The following is a 22,055-nucleotide window of genomic DNA, read 5'->3' as shown; positions in this document are numbered from 1 at the left end:
ATCCATGGTGGGGAAAAATCATAAATTAAATTATCCCCTAAAAATATAATTAAAGTATACGTAAACTGATTTAGATGATTTCAAAATATAAAATGAAACGACTAACATGTGACCCTAATAAGTTAGACTTTTGGTGCTTCAATTGGAATCCAAAGAAATAATCAATTTGTTATACAGTTCTTATATAAAACTCATTATTGACTAAAAAGAAGAAAAAAAAACAAAAAAACAAGCTTTTATCACAACTGAACAAATAAATTAAAGATTCAATCATCAAAAATTGGAGATTAAAATAATGTTAATTATTTTCTTAAGCTACTATAGACCATGTCTTAGACACAATTAGAGGTTACAGAATGTATTGATTGTATTCCAATGAATGTTTACTTATTTTCATCTTTTGATGAATTCTATTTTTCATTTGAATTGAAAAATAAGTCTCATGGTGGCTAATTGAGCTTCCAAATTAAGCATGCTTAGCTTATGGGTTACATTAGAGTGTGACTTTTGATTTTATATAGATAATACAAATTCAAGTGGCAATAGGCCCAAATTATTTTACTTGCCAAATACATGGATCACATCAGTTTGTTTGGTCACCACGGAAGGAGATTTTAACTTAAAAAATTTAGGAGATCAATCAGGCACTCGAACCATTTTCTATTTGCTGCTGCTGAGATATCAAATCGAGGCAAGAAAAATTATAAACCAAATAATGTTCAGATAAAGAGAGGAAAAACCGTGTTTGATCTGGAAAACGTGATTGATTTACAAGATGACACACAGAAGGAGATTTGTTAGACTTAAAGACATTTAGGAGATCAATCAGGCAACAGGTTTCATCACGTGCGTAACCATGTGCTTCTATTTGCTGTTGCATTGAGATATCAAATCGAGGCAAGAAAAATTATAAGACCAAATAATGTTCAGGTAAGGAGCTAGGATAGACCGTGTTTGATCTGGAAAATGTTGACAATTGCATAGTTTTCCCAAAGAAATGAAAAAAAAGAAGAAGGTGTTTTGTTCAGACAAAGAGACATTGAAGCAGAAAACAGAAACTAGATGGAGGAAAACACGGTTTCATCATGCTGGTTTCCTTCAATACATGAATGGCCTTGACTTCAATTATGAATTTATTACAATATTGACTTCCTCATATTCAATTAATCTTTGAAATGTTATATTTTACAATAAATTTGATCTTTGGTGGACCACTGATTTGTCAATGGTTTGATTATATTAGGGTTCTTCCTTAAAATACATTTGATATTTCTTATCTTTATTTTCTATTTTAAGTTTTATTTAATCACATATTTCCTTTATTGTGCCTTTTTAGAGCAGAAAATCGTCTTTCTTTTTTGGTACTTTCTTTTTAGAAAAGAAAATTCATTTAAAGTTAATTTTTCCAAAGAAATATTGACAACTTTCAAAGAGTAAATAGTGAAGAGATATTCCCTTTTTGGTATTTCAAAAATTTTGATGCCACATGATAAACATAGGGGGGGCTAGTTATTTTTGTATCGTTAAATATATATTTTAAAAAGTAAAGGGATAAAGTAGTAATAAAAAAAGGACAGGGGGGGCCCCCGTAATTATCCCTTTTTAAAATTTTATAGAAGACTAAATATTATTGATTTACTTTTTAATAACATTTTGGATAAGTATTTTAATTTATCCAACAAATGTGAATGAAAACATGAATATAAACCTTTTATTTTATCAAATTTCTTGATGAGATTCACCGTTCACATGATTGTTGGCAAAAAAAAAAAAAAAAAGAAAAAGAAAAAAAGAAGAGGTTCACATGCTTGACTTTGAGTGCTTTTCATTTCAGACACTATAGAATGAAATGGCACGGATTCTAGTTATTGTTACTAACAGAGGGTTCACACTTCACAACCATCCGACACAAACTATAAATCTCCTCTTGGCATACCTATTGATCTTCTTGATCGATTGCTCATATCTCAACACCTTCTTGACTTATGATGTCAATGATTTTAGATATCTCATCTTTTATATAGGGTTGTGAAATATTTCAAAAAAAAAAAAAATTTAAAAGTTTTATTATTATTATTATTTTTATATATTAGTAGATTCAAAATTAACAATAGATAAAATTATGCATTTTATCAATTGTATATATATGATTATATCTGAAATGGGTAGCAGATCATTTTACTGGGCGGACGTTAATGAACAAAATACTCCTAAGGATTTCATTTTCATCCCGTCTGTCTTCCAGTTGCTCTTTCCAATCTAAATAACAATGAAGCCAACTGGAAAAAATATTATAGATTGTAATAATTTCTTTCTATTTGTTTAAACAAAACTACTTTTTTCACCCAAAAAGAAAAGAAAAGACAAGGCTTGCCCGTTAAGCTGAGTCCGCAATGTTATTTGCTTCTCTAAGGATACAAATTACTGATTATTTGAAAAAATGTTATAGAAGCATTCAAATATCTTTCATAACAGAAATGATCACCTCTGTAGGTACCACGATGATACGCATCAATTAATACATTTAGCACCAATTAGGGTAGTTCATTGATTAAGAAAAACTTGAATGTCAAATCTTTACTTGAACGAGATGTTCATAAAGAAGCAGCTAACTAGAGCTTATTGACATTATTACATGAAAAGAATGAAGAAAAAAAGAAAAAAACCAGAATTGGCTGGCTAGTTCTTATCCACTCCTCATGTTGACTCCTCCATGATATGTGTCTTCTGCTGGGGTGGAGCAGCAAAGGCAGCTCTGATGACTGGTTTAAGTTTCTCAACACTTTTTATAATACCAAAGAACATTAGCCGATATAGAACCACCATCCCAAACAAGATAGCCAGATCAACCCACTTAGAGTAACCCATCTCCATTTCATATGTATCTCTTAGAATTTCATATCCACTGATGGTAGTAGGCTCCCCTGATTGGTTATTAAGAAAAGTTAATCCTAAAAACTCATTCTTGTAGAACCCTTGGTTGGCATATTTGTGGAAGGCAATATAGTACATTGGGTACTTCCAGAAAGGTTTAGGGAGGTCGTCTGGCAATCTAAAGAAACCACCATTTAACATCATCACTCCTTGAATTCCAGCTCCTGTGATTATACCCATAAGGAAATCTGGAACAATACTTGCAACTATCATCATTAAGCTCTCCACCAACATTGTGCACATGAAGAGTACCATTGCAAAGTAGGCAAAGTGATCGATTCCTCGTTGAAGTCCAACAAGGTAATATGCAATTGCCCCCGGTATCAAAGAATTTAATAACAAGTAAGGAATGGAAGAAAGTGTGTTGCCAATAACAAATGCACCCACTCCATAATGTCCATTTAACCTCTCCCTCTGAAAGATCTGAGTTATAACAAAAAGATAAGAGCACATCATTAGCAAATTCTAATTGTTGCAGGTTTGGAGATGAAATAGTACTAATAGGATTTTATTGATTTTAGCTCACCTTCATGTCCTCAACAAAAGAAGGAAACCCACCAATGGCCATGAATGTCAAAAATGCACCAACAAAGTTGAGCATTGAACCTCTTGCCTGAAATTAGGGTCAACAAAATCTTTAGGTATTATGCACTATTGATCAACTTATATTGTTCGCTATTCAGCTAGCCATAAAACAGATGCATTCTTAACTTTGAGTGGTTACCTGAATTGATCCATAGGTGTGACCAATGTCATAGTAGATAGTGCCTACACATAAACACAGAGCAACATAGATAGCAAATCTCAACCAGTAGTAGCCTAGATCTCGAAACATATTCACAAAGGATCTCTTCGTAAGAACGATGGATTGGGTGAGGAATCCAGCTTGACTTCCCTTTTTCACTATTGGTATTTCCTGCAGAACGAAACAAGCATATCATTTATAGGTTTACACATCTTATACTGTACAACAACCATTAGAATAGAGGAAATCAACTGGAGATTGAGTTGCTTGCATACATACCCTTTTGCATATCTCAGCTACACGTCTTTGAACTTGCTGGCATGTTGTTGATGATTTGTATGACTGTACAAGGACCTTTATAACTTGTTCAGTGGTCATCGCCTCTGTTCCAAGGCCTTGTTCAATATCCTATACGACAGACAATAATCAAGAATTTAGGTCTTGAAGGAAAGAAATGTTTGTTCAAACTTCAAAGATGTACTAAAGAAGCTTACCTGTTCAAAGTCTTTGTTGATTGTCCTGAGGAAGTGATCAGATGGATTTCTCATTGTTGGGCATGGGAAACCATTGAATGCAAAAAACTACATGAATTAAGGAAGCAAAAACCCATCATTCACTAAATCAAGGAGATGCAGATCAAATTAAAAAGAAAGCACTAGAAGTTAGTGATTATTGTCAAAATTGGATCCATAATTACCTCATTGGCTCCAGATGCAGGACCATAGTAAATTGTTCTTCCACTTGATAGGAGACAGAGATTATTGAAGAGCTCAAACACTTCACTGCTGGGCTGATGGATGGAAGCTATTACAGTCCTTCCATCTTGTCTGGCAAGGCCTGCAATTCTTTTCATGACATGGAAAGAAGCTGCACTATCGAGTCCACTTGTGGGTTCATCAAGAAATAGAAGCTTTGGGCGTGTTAAGATCTCAATGCAAATGCTGACTCTCCTCTTTTGGCCACCACTAAGTCCTTTGACACTCCAACCTCCAATTCTTGTGTTCATGGCATCTTGCAGGCCCATTTCTCTTATGGTAGATTCTGCTCTTTCCTTTTTCTCAGCCTTTGGCATTGAATCTGGAAGTTGGAGCAGGGCAGAGTAGTAAACTGCTTCCTTGACCATTAAAGTAGTCATCAATGTATCATCTTGAGTCACATACGCCTAAAGAGTTTTCAAAAAGAGGTTCATTACTACATCTATCTTCATAAACTTATTCAAAATTTTTAATAGAAAAAATTTCAATTTTTTGGAGTTTCTTCATGATGCCTTCATTGGTGGAAAGGAAGTGAAAATTTCAAATAAGTTATTTTAATATAATTTTAATTCAACTTTGCTTTAGTAATTACTTGAATAACAAGAAAAATATAATCACTATACATGTTCAAATTTTAAGTTCCCAAGACTTCTAAGATAGATTAAGAATCTAGGCACTTTCCTATGACACCATTCATGAGATGTAGTCTTCATACCCCCAGATGGTCTACATCGTGGATTTGACTTGTAGACTAGAATTGATTTTCTAACTGTTTTAGATCATTGTTATAAACATGTTTCATCTTTTCTTGTGAACTAATTTTTCTCATTAACATTATTTATATTCATTTGACTTTCAATCAGATCACATGCAACTATTAATTCCAAATTGCAATAGGAAAGAAAACGATAACTCAATAAATAATAATTATATCAAACTATGTCGAAGGTTATAATCCCTACAAACCATTTCTTCATATTGTAGAGTTTGATTTTTTATTATTTTATGCTTTTGTCATTGATTAACTATGGTCTTAAACATATCATCATGTGAACAGAAGAGATCCAATCTCTCATGATTTACCTGGTTGCATGATTCCTCAGGTCTCTAAAAAAAAATTATGAAATACGATGCAAGACTAAAACTTGGGTTTTTTTTTCCTTCTTTTCTTTCTTGGGTGATCAGATTTGAACTATATTCAAATTTTTTGAAGATGTGAGTTTGTGACCTCTGGAGGTAACTAGGAGAAAAGAGTTTGTGTTGAGGGATATATTTCCTTCCGGTAGAAATTTGTGCTGCACTTACCGAAGTACCAAATGAGAGCCTCTGTTTTCGGCCATTGACAAGCACCTTCCCTGACTGTCTTGTGTTTGAACCCAGTCTGCCTGCATATCATACAACACCATTACTACTATTTAATTTCCAAGTCTAACGATTGATTGTTAACAGAAATGAAAGAATAGAGTCATGGAGAATCCCAAAATTAAATGAAAACAGAAACATGATGATCACCTGCCAAGGTATCAAGGAGTGTGGACTTGCCACAACCAGAAGGACCCATGATGGCTAATAGCTCACCGGGCTGAGCATATCCAGTCAATCCTTGCAGTATTGCTCGGCTCCCTTTCTTACGATCAGAAACCGTCACCCACAGATCCTCCCAAGTCAAGCTTATACCATCACTGCAGCTACCATTACCATAATTTCCTTCTCCCTGGGTTTGCAAGTCGACAGTTTCATATCGATCATCTCCGAAGCCAATCTTCAAGGTTGGTGAGTGGAACTGATCATCATGGAGTTGGTGGTTGATAATCTCATGACTCTCAAGCTGAGGCTGGTGTTGATTGTAATAAAGAAGAGGTGCAGGAGAAGAGGAAGGAGAACCAATACTGAATGGGAAAAAGGTTCCCATGCTGTAGGAATTGTTACCTTCTTCAGAACCAAAGCTTCCCAACTCTGATCCTTCTTCGTCATCTTTCATTACCTTTGTGGTAATTGGTTCACCACGGCTTGGTGGTCTAGTAGGGCTTGGACTTGGTGTCCATCTGATTGGAGAAGCCATTCTCAGCTATTCAATAACAGCTTATATGCCTCACCAAGTCTCTAGCTGTGTTTCTGATCCAAGGATCAGAAAGAGGGACTGATTGAAGGAGAGAGAGAGAGAATCTTGAACTCTGATGGGTTATGTATTTTGTCTTGTAAAGAGGATTGTAGATTGAATGGCTTTATATAGAACTCTGAGGTGGGGATGGTTTGAACTATGAAGAGTGAACGACGGTGACCATATGGAAAAGACCAGTAGTTTTGTAAAGAAGGCTGTAGAGTCTCTTGTTTGAATTTTGACTGTATCTATCTACCTAGGAAGTCTCACATATGCAGTCGTCCACGCTTCCATGGTCACCCCTGGCTGGCGTATGAGTTATGACCTAGTATTAATGCTTCTATAGTGCCAACTAGGCCCCACCGCATACGTCCCACCTCAGATCCTCATCATCCGGTCAATCCAACTGTTAGATGAATGACATCTGGATGCCTAAAGTGCTCGATCGGCATAAACAATTTGGATCCAGCATTGGCCATGCATGCATGCTTGTGAGAAGAGGTTACGCGCCCACAAGCACTAAGTATAATTACTCAAAATAAAATAGAGTTTTCAAAAAAAAGGTTCCTCAATTAATAATAATAGGCACCTCTTAATGAAGAGTCATGCGTTTCACGTATAGTCTCTACTCCCGAATATAGAATTATTCGAATGAATCTTTTTTTGGTAATAGGCCATTTTATATATTAGAAATGGCCAAGTGCCCAATGAGATTTGACTTTTGATTTCTCACTTAAATTTGTTGACTTTTTATCAACTGAACCACCCTTCTAGATTTTATCCAAATGAACCTTAATTCCAGAAAAATAATATGATAATAAAATTAGTAACCCTTAACATGTTAAAATGACTCAAATATCCTGACATTATATCTCATTTTCAAATCTTGACCACTAATGCCATGTAATGCCATAATTCATTAACTTAGAATAATAATCTCCTATAAAGGTAATTTCACAATATCTTTAGATATTTTTTTTTAACTTAAAGGTAAAATAATAATCTGTCTTAAATTATTATCAGTCAAACAATGATGTCAAATCTCGGGGTGTCTTTTCTAAGGTTTACTTTTGTTGGGAGACTCGCGAGTTTAATTTGAAAGCTGATATGTGCATGTAAAAAACTTATAAAAATGAAAAATTTACCATATATTCTTGCTAGTCATAGATTAGAATGGACCCCATAAAGTGAATTCAACAACTACCATTCCAAGCAGACCAGGCTTTTAAGTAAGAACACTTCAATCGTCACGTGAGAAGAAAAAGCGAAGTGCTTGACAGAAAAATAAAATGGAAAAGAGTAGTTAATTCTACCGATTATTGTTGTCCAAGAAAGGAATGTTGGAATAGAAGAAAAAAAGGGATTTTTCATAAATGTTAGTATATGTGTTCCATTAGACTCATCTTTTTTTTGGGTCAACCTAGATCTTAAGGGCCTGTTTGGTTACATGAATCAAGAGATTTCAAATCTCTGAATTCATGAATTTGAGAATTATACCCGTTTGGTTGTAAACAATCTCAATGGTTCATTCAATTTAGAGATTCATTTTTGTATTTTATACTTGAATCTCTAGATTTATGGGTAAGGGATGAAATCCAGAGATTTTAAAAAAGCTATACATTTGCACATTCACAAAAATCACGTCAATCAAATAGTTTTTTATGAATCCACAGATTTCATTCCACAACAAAACATCTAATTTTATAAATTATAACTCCATAGATTTGAAATCTATAGATATTCGAAATCTCTAGATTCATGTAATCAAACAGACCCTAAAGGAATTGATTCAATTGATAAAGACTAAAGCATCATAGTATAAAGTGAACAATTCAAATTTTTTTGGAGCCAAGGACGAAATCTCATCATATATTTAGTTAATTATGAAGCTATCTCTTTGAAAACCTAATTAAAGTAGTGTAAATTAACCCAAATAAACCTCAGTTCAAAAACTAAAGTAAAATCATAGGCACATCTTCATAATAAGTTAAACGTGAAACCAGTTTCGTTACTGACCAAAATAAAATCAGCTTTTATTTGAACTGAACAAATAAATTAACGATCAATAATCGATATCATCAATTGAAGGTTCGTTCATCTTGTGCATGGGTTAAAAAAAGTTATTTATTTGTTAATTCACTAATGAATTTTCAGCTCTTTCTGTATTGCATTTTACATGGTGCTCTGATAGTTAAGTGTGACATATAGTTAAATGTAACATGAAAATTGTAGAATCCGCCTATTTTCATATTCTTAAAAGAATGGAATCATCTGTTTACCAAAACAAAGAAAAAAAAAGAAGAATCAACAGTTTACCAAACCAAAAAAAAGAAAGAAAAAAGAATGAATCATCTAATTCGTCTGAAGTTGAAAATAAAATTCAAATTCATCAAAAATGAAAATAAGTTAACAGTCAATGGAAATGTAAATTTACTAGTAAAAAAGTTTACATATAATTTTTCCTTTTATTTAAGAAAATAAATGAATTATTAATCATAAACCAATAGAATTGATTGTTCAACAAAAAATAACCTTTGTCCCATTACCATTTGAATTGACAAATTCCATACGAATATTAGAGCTTGAATAAGTTTCATAGTGACCAATCGATTTTCCAAAGCATTGCTTGGCTTATGGGTTTTTTTTTTCCATTAAGTATTACATTAGAGTGTAACTTTGGATTTCATATATAACACAAACTCAAGTGGCAATATTATAGGCCAATTATTTTACTTGCCAAAACAGGGATCATGCACATCAGTTTGTTTGGTTGATGATTCGGATGTCTACACGAAGGAAAATAGAAATAGTTGAATGGGTCTTCAAAATATTTTTTTTGGAATTTCTCAGAGCAATCTAGTCTACGCATTAATATCAACAAATCTCTCATATTTTTAACGATACACTAGGGTTTACCATGGAAGCTTCCCTTTTAAATACCTTGGAGTCCCAATAACTTCAGGTGCTTAGAAAGACAATGACTTCACAGGGCTCATTGAACCCAAATAAACACCTATCTTAAGCAGGGCGTCTCACACTTAATCAGTATTGATTGGTATCATTAGATACTGGATGAACGTGATTCACAATCCAAAATATATTTTGCACAAACTAGAAAGAAAAATGGCTCATTTAAAGTGGCTTGGAAGGTGCACCAACATATATAAAGGTAGTTTCTCAATGCACCTAAGAAATTCATTTTCACCCCTTTTGTCTCCCAGCGGCTCTTTCCAATCTAATTAACAATGATGCCAGCGGAAAAATATTACAGATTGTAATCTCTTTTTATTTGTTTATTAAAAAAAAGAAAGAAAGAAAGATTGAGCTTGTCTGTTTAACAAGTCCACAATAATATTAGCCTCTCTAGACATACAAACTAATGTTCATTTGAAAAAATGTTGTAGGAGCCTTCAAGTATCTCCCCCAACTTAGACCACATTAGCTGGTACACTTTGCACCAATTGGGGTAGTTCATATTTTCCACTTCTCCGGTTGACTCTTCCACCATGATATGTGTCTTCTGCTGGGGTGGAATGGCCAAGGCAGCTATGATGGTTGTAAGTTTCTCAACACTCTTTATAATGCCAAAGAACATTAGTCGGTACAGAACCACCATTCCAAACAAGATAGCCAGATCAACCCACTTAGAGTAATCCACCTCCATTTCCCATGTATCTCTTAGAATTTCATATCCTGTGATAGTAGCAGACCCCCCTGCTTGGTTATTTGGAAAAGTTAACCCTAGAAACTCATTCTTGTAGAATCCTTGGTTGGCATATTTGTGGAAGGCAATGTAGTATATAGGGTACTTCCAGAAAGGTTTAGGGAGGTCATCTGGCAATCTAAAGAAACCACCATTTAACATCATCACACATTGAATTCCAGCTCCAATGATTATACCCATAAGGAAATCTGGAACAATACTTGCAACTATCATCATTAAACTCTCCACCAACATTGTGCACGTGAAGAGTACCAAAACAAAGTAGGCAAAGTGATTGATTCCTTCTTGAAGTCCAACAAGGTAATACACAATTGTTCCCGGGATCAACGAATTTAATATCAAGTAAGGTATGGAAGAAAGTGTGTTGCCAATAACAAATGCACCCACTCCATAATGTCCATTTAGCCTCTCCCCTCGAAAGATCTGAGTTAGAACAAAAAGATAAGAGCACATCATTATAAAAATTGTAACTGTTGTAGGTTTGGAGATGAAGCAATACAAATAGGATTTTATTGAGTTTAGCTCACTTTCATGTCCTCAACAAAGGAAGGAAATCCACTAATAGCCATGAATGTGAAAAATGCACCAACAAAGCTGAGCATTGAACCTCTTGCCTGAAATTATAGTTAACAAAATGTCATGGTATAATGCACTACTGATCAATTTGTATTGTTTGCTAGTCATAAGAGAGATGCATTCTTAAACTGTTTGCTAGCCATAAGAAAGATGCATTTTTAACTTCAACTGGTTACCTGAATTGATCCATAGGTGTGACCAATGTCATAGTAAATAGTGCCTATACATAAACATAGAGCAACATAGATGACAAATCTCAACCTGTAGTAGCCTAAATCACAACACATATTCACATGGGATCTCTTCGTAAGAATGATGGATTGAGTGAAGAATCCAGCTTGACTTTCGTTTTTCACCATTAGTGCTCCTTCCTACAGAATGAAACAAGTATATTACGCGTAGGTCTATGCATCTTATATTTCACAATGACCATTAGAACAGAGAAAATCAACTGGATGGTTGTTTGCACGTATACCCTTTTGCATATCTCAGCTACCCATCTTTGAACTTGCTGGCATATTGCTGACGATTTGTATGATTGTATAAGGATCTTTATAGCTTGTTCAGTGCTCATAGCCTCTGTTTCAGAGTCTTGTTTAATATCCTAAATGCACAATAATCCATAATTTAAGTCTAAAGAAAGAAATGCTAGCAGCTTGTTCAAACTTCAAAGATGTACTAATTAAAGAAGATTACCTGCTCAAAGTCTTTGTTGATTGTCCTGAGGAAATGATCAGATGGGTTCCTCATTGTTGGGCATGGGAAACCATTGAATGCAAAGAACTACATGAATTGAGGGGGAAAAAAACATCATTCACTAAAACGAGATGCAGATCAAATTAGAAAGAAAGCACCATAAGTTAGTAATTACCTCATTAGCTCCAGAAGCAGGACCATAGTAAATTGTTCTTCCACTTGATAGGAGACATAGATTTTGGAAGAGCTCAAACACTTCACTGCTGGGCTCATGGATGGAAGCTATTACAGTCATTCCATCTTGTTGCGCAAAGCCTGCAATTCTTTTCATGACATGGAAAGATGCTGCACTGTCGAGTCCACTTGTGGGTTCATCAAGAAATAAAAGCTTTGGGCGTGTTAAGATCTCAATGCAAATGCTGACTCTCCTCTTTTGGCCACCACTAAGTCCTTTGACATTCCAACCTCCAATTCTTGTGTTCATGGCATCTTGCAAGCCCATCTCTCTTAAGGTAGATTTTGCTCTTTCCTCTTTCTTAGCCTTTGGCATTGAATCTGGAAGTTGGAGCTGGGCAGAGTAGTAAACAGCTTCCTTGACCGTTAGAGTAGTCATCAATGTATCATCTTGACTCACGTACGCCTAAAGAATTTTTTCCGAAGAAGGCTCCTTAGTATATCTATCTTCATAAACTTATTCAAATTTTTAGACTTGCTTCATGATGACCACATCGGTGGAAAGAAAGTGATCATTTTCAAAAATAAAAATTTTTAATAGTTCAGTTTTCCTGTCATCTTACTTTGTTCTAATAATTACATGAGCAGTAAGAAAATATAAACGATAAATATATTTATAAATTAATGCCTCCAACAACATCCACAATAGATTACGAATCTAACTCCTTTTCTGTAGTATCGTTCATGAGATGGTAGACTAAAATAAAATATCTACCCGTTTAAATAATTGTTATAATTTTTTTTTCTTTTTAAATTATTTTTTAATTAGAGAGTTGTCTATATTTACATTCATTTTAACTTTCAATGCTACCCAAATTTTTTTTTTTTTTTTGACTTTGAATCAGATCAATCGAGTTATTAATTCCAAATAGTAATAGAAAAGACAACGACAACTTAATGACTTCGTCCCATACGGACCATTTTGTATAATACAGAAAAGTTGGGCCTGATTTTCTATTATTCTACGGTTCAGATAAAGCTTAAACATATCGTAATGTGCAGAGTCAGCGATTAAATCTCCACATATTTTAATTTTATCAATTTTTGATAATTATTTTTTTTATGGATGAGTGACATATGTTCATATGTCACGTATGTTTACCTAGTCACGTTGACTGCATGATTTCTAAAGTCACAAAAAATTATGAAACATTGTCCATAACTTGTTCGTGGGTTTGAATATTTGGGACAGATTATTCAATAGTTTTGAAGGGGTTAGTGGTGATTCCGTAGAAAAGGTTTGTGTTGGGGCAGTGGGGGAGCCACGTTGGGATCGGAGGGGGCCATGCCCCCCTGGATTTTTTGAAATTGTGAATATCCTTGTTTTTTCCCTTATTTCTCTATCTTTAAATGTGAAATACCATTCTTTGGCCCCCTCCAAAAATTAAAAATAAAAATTTAAGATAGAGATGATGGGTACAAATGTCATTCATAATCTTAATCTAATGGTTGTCATTAAATCCCTAGTTTTAAGGAATAAAAGGTTAAATTTTAATTAAAAACTAACTCACGATCCATGAATTTCTCCTTATATATTCTCTCCTATTTTCAATTTTATTTATTTTCTCATGAATCTCCTCTTTTATTCCTATTTTTTCTCCTTTTTTTTTTCTCACACGTCTCACAAAATATTGAAGCAGTTAGCAAACTTTGGAATTTTCCTAAATCTTCTCCGCATCAGGTATTCACTCTCTTTCTCAAATTATTCATTTTTCTCTCATACTCACGAATTTTCTATTAATTTACCTAACTTTTAATGTAGAATCCACATTAAAATATAATTATATATTCTGAGATGGGACCTACAGTGGGTCCCACACTGGCCCACATACATTGGCCCCCCCCCCCCCCATGTTCAAATCTGGCGGCCCCGCCCCGGTGTTGGGGGATGCATTTCCTTCTTGTAGAAGTTTGTGCAACGAGTTTTTTTTTTGGTTGTTTTCCCCGGGTGGGCTCCAGCGAGCATCGGGTTGAGTTTGTGTTGCACTTACCGAAGTACCAAATGGGAGCCTCAGTTTTCGGCCATTGACAAGCACCTTCCCTGACTGTCTTGTGTTTGAACCTAATCTGCCTGCATATCATACAACACCATTATTACAATACTACATCAGAACAAAAACAAATTTAAGAAGGAATAATCTATTTTCCAGGTCAAAATTAAGTTTGATTGCTAACAGAAAATGGCAAAATGGAGTGATGCATAGAGAAACCCAAAATTAAATGAAAACAGAAACATAGATCACCTGCCAAGGTATCAAGGAGTGTGGATTTGCCACAACCAGAAGGACCCATGATGGCTAATAGCTCACCGGGCTGAGCATACCCAGTTAACCCTTGCAGTATAGGTCGGTTACCTTTCTTACGATCAGAAACTGACACCCACAAATCCTCCCAAGTCAAGCTAATACCAACACTACCATCTCCCTGGGTTTGCAAGTCAACGGTTTCAAATTGATCATCTCCGAAGCCAATCTTCAAGGTCGGTGACTGTGAGTGGAACTGATCATCATGCGGTTGGTGGCGGTTGATAATCTCATGACTCTGAAGCTGATGCTGGTGTTGATTGTAATAAAGAAGAGGAGCAGGAGAAGAGGAAGGAGAACCAATATTGAATGGGAAAAAGGTTCCCATGCTGTAGGAATTGTTACCTGCTTCTTCAGAACCAAAGCTTCCCAACTCCGATTCGTCTTCTTCATGTTTCAGTACACGGTTGGGTGATGATCTAGTAGGGCTTGGACTCGGTGTCCATCTGATTGGAGAAGCCATTCTCAGATATTCAATACCAGCACAGCCTATCTAGTACGTATATATGTTTGTTTTCTGAAGAGATTTGTAGATTAATCAACTGTCCAGGGGACAGGGGAGGGGAATGGGGATGGTTAATGGTTTGAAGCTTTGAACAACGACCGCAATTGGGAAGGGATTCTTCAGTTTTGTATGAATTTTGACTGTTGCCTTCACGACCTCGGAAGTCTCGATCGTGACCCACGAGTACATGCAGTCTGTCCACGCTTCCATCGTCACCCCTGTATGGAGCAGACCGCAGACGGAGTCTTTCTTGATTTGTTAACCTGAACCATCCAGCTCCCCGTTTGTCCTCCCCTGATGATTATTGACCACAAATTACAAGAGCGCCCACAGGTTTGGGTGATGGGCTTTGAGTCCGAATCCTCATCCCGTCAGGGGAGCACAGACTGCTCCCCGACGGCTTCCCAAACACACAAACACATGGGGCCCACATATAAAAATTTGAATTTTTTTTAAATTTTTTCCCAAACACAAACACGTGGGGCCCACATATGAAAATTTGAATTTTATTTTTTTTTTTTAAATAGTGTTTTTCACCTGTAGGCCCCACGTATTTGTATGGTTGGAAAGCTGTCGGGGAGCAGTTTGTGCTCCCCCGACGGGGTGAGGATCTGGACTCCTGGGCTTTTTTCTTTTATTTTTTTTTAATTTTTTTTATAAATATTTTTTTATTATTATTTATCAGTGGGTCCCACATGATTTGTAGCGGTAACATAGTCAGGGTGCTTTCCTGACGAGGAGATAATCCACATTCAATTACCATCCCATCACCAAAGCACCATGTGCTTCTTCGATTGTTTTTTTTTTTTACGTATTTTGTGTGAGCCCTATGTGGGACTCACCGATGGTTCTATTTTTAAATTATATTTGGATTTTTTTTTTTTGGGTAAATGAGTCCTTCATTGAGAATAAGCATTGGATATAACTGAGTAATCCAGGTCAAGGAGAGGGCTAAGCTATTTCTCCTATCAAAAATAGGGCCCACCTAGCTAAGAAGTCACACAACTATTATTCTCCCTAAAAATATGACAAATTCTATATTCCATAAACATAGGCATTGAATGTCTAATGTCCTCCATGATCGAAATTAACTCCGCTGGGCCTTTAAGGGACTAGTTCTCAATTCTCACCAAATGCATAATAGACAAAAAGTCTATTATGGATTTTGAATTTTTTTTTATTATTTGAAAGTATAAGTAAAAGTAAAATTGATAATAGATGCCAAACAATTTAAAATAATAAAAAATTCTCATAATTGAAAATGATAATTGATACAAAAAAAAAAGAGCCTTAGGACATATGCAAATTTTCAGTTTTGATAATTCTACCTTTTATTTGGAGATTTCTTTTGGATTTCTTTAGGACTTTGACATTTATCACGCTTATTCATAATGGATTTATTATCGTTTTCTCAAGATTATGGTTTTGTGTGCAATATTTATTACTATTCTTGTAACATGATCTTGTGATGTAGATCACATCCACGGGTAGTTGGAACAAATCCAATACCATCGGGTGGGATGTGATAATTAGAGTGTAACTTTAATTTCATAAATAACACAAATTTAGGTGACAATACGCTAAGCCATTTTGCTTGCCAAAGACAGGGATTTTTTGTCTAGCGAGTCCCAAATAATATTGGCTTTTCTAGAGGTAAAAAATGTTCTAAAAGAAGCACTAGAATATCCTTCACGATAGAAACCATCTCTATTACTCAATAGGAACCAGGATGATACACGTTGCACCAATTGGGGTAGTACATAGAATAAAAAAAAAAAAAAACTAGAATCCCAAATCTCTACTTGAACAAGATGTTCATAGAGAGCAGCTAGCTAGAGCTTATTGATATTGTTACAATATAAATAAAAAAATTAAAATAAAAAAATGAAAGAAAACAAAATTGGCTAGTTCTTTTCCACTACTGTTGACTCCTCCACCATGATATGTGTCTTCTGTTGTGGCGGAACGGCAAAGGCAGCTCTGATGATTGGTTTGAGTTTCTCAACACTCTTTATAATGCCAAAGAACATTAGCCGGTACAGAATCACCATCCCAAACAAAATTGCCAAGTCAACCCACTTAGAGTAACCCATCTCCATTTCCCATGAATCTCTTAGAATTTCTCTTCCAGTGATGGTAGCATTCCCCTGGTTATTAGGAAAAGTTAACCCTAAAAACTCATTCTTGTAGAATCCTTGGTTGGCATATTTGTGGAAGGCAATGTAGTACATAGGGTACTTCCAGAAAGGTTTAGGGAGGTCATTTGGCAATCTAAAGAAACCACCATTTAACATCATCACTCCTTGAATTCCAGCTCCTGTGATTATACCCATAAGAAAATCTGGAACAATACTTGCAACAATCATCATTAAGCTCTCCACCAACATTATGCACATGAAGAGTACTAGAGCAAAGTAGGCAAAGTGATCGATTCCTCGTTGAAGTCCAACAAGGTAATACGCAATTGCTCCCGGTATCAAAGAATTTAATATCAAGTAAGGAATGGAAGAAAGTGTGTTGCCAATAACAAATGCACCAACTCCATAATGCCCATTTAATCTCTCCCTCTGAAAGATCTGAGTTAGAACAAAAAGATAAGAGCACATCATTAGAAGATTGTGATTGTTGCAAGTTTGGAGATGAAGCAGTATGAATAGGATTGTATAGATTTTAGCTCACCTTCATGTCCTCAACAAAAGAAGGAAATCCACCAATGGCCATGAATGTCAAAAATGCACCAACAAAGCTGAGCATTGAACCTCTTGCCTGAAATTAGAGTCAACAAAATCTTTATATATAATGCATTATTGATCAACTTATCCTGTTTGCTATTCAGCTAGCCATATGTCAAATGCATTCTTAACTTAGTTTGGTTACCTGAATTGATCCATAGGTGTGACCAATGTCATAGTAGATAGTGCCTACACATAAACACAGAGCAACATAGATAGCAAATCTCAACCAGTAGTAGCCTAGATCTCGAAACATATTCACGAAGGATCTCTTCGTAAGAATGATGGATTGGGTGAGGAATCCAGCTTGACTTCCCTTTTTCACTATTGTTGTTTCCTGCAGAATGAAACAAGCATATCATTTATAGGTTTACACATTTTATACTATACAACAACCATTAGAATAGAGGAAATCAACTGGAAATCGAGTTGCTTGCATACATACCCTTTTGCATATCTCAGCTACACGTCTTTGAACTTGCTGGCATGTTGTTGATGCTTTGTATGATTGTACAAGGACCTGTATTGCTTGTTCAGTGGTCATCGCCTCTGTTCCATGGCCTTGTTCAATATCCTATATAGACAATAATCAAGAATTTAAGTCTTGAAGGAAAGAAATGCTCGTTCAAACTTCAGAGATGTACTAAAGAAGCTTACCTGTTCAAAGTCTTTGTTGATTGTCCTGAGGAAGTGATCAGATGGATTTCTCATTGTTGGGCATGGGAAACCATTGTATGAGAAGAACTACAAGAATTGGGGGAAGAAGAAGAGGGGGAAATCATTCACTAAAACAAGGGATGCATATCAAAATTAAAAAGAAATCACTAGAAGTTAGTGATTAATGGCAAAATTGAATCTCATAATTACCTCATTAGCTCCAGAAGCAAGACCATAGTAAACTGTTCTTCCACTTGATAGGAGACACAAATTTTGGAAGAGCTCAAAAACTTCACTGCTGGGCTGATGAATGGATGCTATTATAGTCCTTCCATCTTGTTGGGCAAGGCTTGCAATTCTTTTCATGACATGGAAAGATGCTGCACTATCCAATCCACTTGTGGGTTCATCAAGAAAGAGAAGCTTTGGGCGTGTTAAGATCTCAATGCAAATGCTGACTCTCCTCTTTTGGCCACCACTAAGTCCTTTGACACTCCATCCTCCAATTCTCGTGTTCATAGCATCTTGTAGGCCCATCTCCCTTATGGTAGATTCTGCTCTTTCCTTTTTTTCAGCCTTTGGCATTGAGTCTGGAAGTTGGAGTTGTGCCGAGTAGTAAACAGCTTCCTTGACCGTTAGAGTAGTCATCAATGTATCATCTTGAGTCACATACGCCTGAAGATTTTTCAAAAGGAAGCTCCTTAGTACATCTATCTTCATTAACTTATTCAAATATTTTTTATTTTTTCTTCATGATGATTTCACGGGTGGAAGCGAAGTGAAATAAAAAAATAAATAATTAATTGCTTTTAATTTAATTTTGCTTCAATAATTACATGGACAATAAGAAAAATATAATCAATAAATTTTTTTTAATAAATTGATGTCCCTACAACATTGAAGATAGATTATGAATCTAAGTCTTTTTCTGACATCATTCATGAGATGTAGATTAAAATAAATTTTCTTAGGATTTTTACCTTTTACCTTAAACTAATTTTTCCAATTAAAAGATATATCTTTATTTACATTCATCTGACGTTCAGTTAGATTCGTTGAATTATTAATTCCAAATGGCAATAGCGAAGACAACGACAACTTACTGACTACCACAAACCATTTTTCTAATATAGAAAAGTTGGGCGGGTCTGATTTCTATTATTCTATGGTCCAAATAAAAGTTAATTAAACATGTCGTCATGAGCAGAAGAGATTAATAATTCTCTCACGGTTTCCCCGGTTGCATGATTTCTTTTAAGTGACCAAGAAAATTATGAAATATCATGCATGACTAATACCTGGGTTTGAAGATTTGGATAGATTATTCAATAGTTATGAAGGGGTCAAGTTGGTGAACGAAAGAGTTTATGCAGAGATCAAGAGATAATCAGGGATATATAGTTCCTTCCGGAAGAAGTTTGAAGTTTGTGTTGTACTTACCGAAGTTCCAAATGAGAGCCTCTGTTTTCGGCCATTAACAAGTACCTTTCCTGACTGTCTTGTGTTTGAACCCAGTCTTCCTGCATATCATACAAAACCATTACTACTATTTAATTTCCAAGTCTAACGATTGATTGTTAACAGAAATGAAATGAAAAGAATAGAGTCATGGACTGAATCCCAAAATTAAATGAAAACAGAAACATGATGATCACCTGCCAAGGTATCAAGGAGTGTGGATTTGCCACAACCAGAAGGACCCATGATGGCTAATAGCTCACCGGGCTGAGCATATCCAGTCAATCCTTGCAGTATTGCTCGGCTCCCTTTCTTACGATCAGAAACCGTCACCCACAGATCCTCCCAAGTCAAGCTTATACCATCACTGCAGCTACCATTACCATAATTTCCTTCTCCCTGGGTTTGCAAGTCGACAGTTTCATATTGATCATCTCCCAAGCCAATCCTCAAGGTTGGTGAGTGGAACTGATCATCATGCAGTTCATGCTTGATAATCTCATGACTCTCAAGCTGAGGCTGGTGTTGATTGTAATAAAGAAGAGGTGCAGGAGAAGAGGAAGGAGAACCGATACTGAATGGGAAAAAGTTTCCCATGCTGTTGGAATTGTTACCTTCTTCAGAACCAAAGCTTCCCATCTCCGATTCGTCTTCTTCATGTTTGAGTAGACGGTTGGGTGATCTAGTAGGGCTTGGACTTGGTGTCCATCTGATTGGAGAAGCCATTCTCAGATATTCAATAACACCACAGCCTATCTAGTTCGTATGTTTGTTTGTTTTGTGAAGAGGATTGTAGATTTAATGGCTTTATATAGAAGGTCCTGGCCATGGTTTGAACAACGATCGACCAACTGGGAGAGGAAGGATACTTTGTTTGAATTTTGACTGTACCATTTACCAAAAAAAAGAAAACCTTTTTTTCTCAGAAATCCAATTTTGACTGTCCTCACTACCTAGGAAGTCTACGAGGCTTTCTGTCCACGCTTCCATCGTCACCCTTGGGTGGGGCAGACTTAGTCTTGCTTGATTTGTTAACTTCGCAGAATATCCCGAATAATTGGCTGACTCTATACGCGGTCAGGATGCGGCCCCACTGCATGTGTCCCACCTCCAGAGTGTGGGCCCATGCTTGCGATTGAGAGACGGAGTCTAAATCACCTTCATGTCAGACGGAAGCCTACAAAAAATGTGTGATTAAAAAAAGCAAAAAGTAGCAAATAGTGCTCTTTCGATGGGAAGTGATCTCGATTCTCATGAAACATCGGTTTGGCCGAGTTTGGATCATTTTCTCATTAGGAGAGAAAAATATCTTTCTACATGTTTTTTTTTTTTTTTTTTTTTAGTTAACAAATAAACGAGGTTTAGCAATACTGAAAAAGAAAAACTACTCAAGCATGTAAATCTTATCCGCCAGTAGGATCTCCTCCAATTTTTGGGGTAGATCTATAAAGAATCGCGAAAGTTCCTCTAAAGAAGTCGGTCTCTTTGTAATCCAGTCAGCAATGTAGTTGGACTCCCAGTACACATGTTGGAATCTAATTCCTTCATAGCTTCCCACATGTTTTAAACTACATAATAGTGGGTGAGGTTCACTTGTAAATATGAAAAATAATGAGAAATGGAAACCCTAGCTGATTTCACGTGGGCCCACCCCTATTTTATGTGATTGAAAAACGTGTCATTTTATAACAAGGAAATGGATGACTTTATGGATGAGTGTTTGAAATGTTCCTAGTTGATATTAAAGGGTTGAAATTAAATTAAAATAAAAAAAATCTTATCTTTTTAACTAGCAAATCAACTTAGTTGACAATGCCAAATGCCTCGTAGTGTTAAAATGACTCAAATGCCTTATTTGTTGCATCTTATGCTCAACCTTGACCGTCGATACTGGTAATGGCGTTTTTGGTAATCGATACCAGTAACGTCTTATATGTTAAAAAGACTTAAAAATATTCTTCAATTTAAATCTTATTTTCACACTTGAACCACACAAAAGAGAGAAGGAATATATTCTCCCTTCACCTAATCACCTGTACTCTTCTTCTTTTCTTTTTCTTTTCTTTTCTCACCAGACAAGGAAACAAAGTTTTAGGTTAACTATAATATTTTAGAGGAAAAATACAGAATAAGAAAACAAATCTCAGCCGCTTTTCATGCATTTTCAGAAAAGCAAAAAATTAAATTAAAATGAGTAGTTGATTCCACCAATTATTTTAAAATTTTAATCTAAAAAGGGATGTTGAACAAGAAAAAGGGAAAAAAATATATATTTGTGAATGTTTTTATTTTCCTTTTAAATCTATCCATAAGCAAAGTAAACTTCAAGGGATGAGAACAAAGTAAATTTCAACGGATTGGATTGTTGACGAAGATCAACATCTCATAGTATTAGGTGAAAAGTTAGAATCTCTTTAAGATCAAATGCAAATGCAAAATTCTATTGTATATTTAAATAATTATTATGAAGCAAAGTAGTCTTTATATTTTTTTTTGGTGAACCCCAAAGAAGTAGTCAAGATACACATAAATTGACTAAAATAAACCTCATTTCCGAAAAGCAAAACATAATATTGATACATGCTGTAAGGAATGTTGGACTAGAAAAGGAAAAAATGAAAGAAAAAACAAAAAA

At 35.4% G+C, this 22,055-nt stretch overlaps 3 protein-coding genes across 3 annotated transcripts; all 3 read right to left on the bottom strand.

The window, feature by feature from the left end:
- Window positions 1-2,381: 2,381 nt before the first annotated feature.
- On the bottom strand, window positions 2,382-6,681 carry LOC149009065 (ABC transporter G family member 1-like). Its single transcript, XM_089161593.1, has 8 exons — window positions 5,947-6,681; window positions 5,740-5,819; window positions 4,377-4,841; window positions 4,174-4,260; window positions 3,959-4,087; window positions 3,659-3,850; window positions 3,461-3,547; window positions 2,382-3,357 (listed from the first exon to the last, which is right to left on the bottom strand). Exons 1-8 carry the CDS (start codon window positions 6,494-6,496, stop codon window positions 2,698-2,700), a joined length of 2,250 nt encoding a protein of 749 aa, XP_089017719.1. The 5' UTR covers window positions 6,497-6,681; the 3' UTR covers window positions 2,382-2,697.
- Window positions 6,682-9,911: 3,230 nt separating this feature from the next.
- On the bottom strand, window positions 9,912-14,574 carry LOC149009064 (ABC transporter G family member 1-like). The gene is made up of 8 exons (XM_089160948.1): window positions 14,009-14,574; window positions 13,757-13,836; window positions 11,707-12,171; window positions 11,532-11,618; window positions 11,311-11,439; window positions 11,012-11,206; window positions 10,787-10,873; window positions 9,912-10,682 (listed from the first exon to the last, which is right to left on the bottom strand). Exons 1-8 carry the CDS (start codon window positions 14,529-14,531, stop codon window positions 9,912-9,914), a joined length of 2,337 nt encoding a protein of 778 aa, XP_089017074.1. The 5' UTR covers window positions 14,532-14,574.
- Window positions 14,575-16,273: 1,699 nt separating this feature from the next.
- LOC149009063 (ABC transporter G family member 1-like) lies at window positions 16,274-20,216 on the bottom strand. Its single transcript, XM_089161597.1, has 8 exons — window positions 19,618-20,216; window positions 19,403-19,482; window positions 18,173-18,637; window positions 17,963-18,049; window positions 17,751-17,879; window positions 17,451-17,642; window positions 17,253-17,339; window positions 16,274-17,149 (listed from the first exon to the last, which is right to left on the bottom strand). The coding sequence occupies exons 1-8, from the start codon at window positions 20,144-20,146 to the stop codon at window positions 16,478-16,480; spliced, it is 2,241 nt and encodes a 746-aa protein (XP_089017723.1). The 5' UTR covers window positions 20,147-20,216; the 3' UTR covers window positions 16,274-16,477.
- Between the last annotated feature and the right edge of the window lie 1,839 nt (window positions 20,217-22,055).

The sequence above is a fragment of the Hakea prostrata genome, chromosome 7 (assembly GCF_041222555.1).
Source record: "Hakea prostrata isolate BN-2017 chromosome 7, UWA_Hpros_2, whole genome shotgun sequence".
Classification (NCBI taxonomy): domain Eukaryota; kingdom Viridiplantae; phylum Streptophyta; class Magnoliopsida; order Proteales; family Proteaceae; genus Hakea; species Hakea prostrata.
Note: the sequence above shows the minus strand (reverse complement) of the source record. Positions and strands in the feature narration are given on the sequence as shown.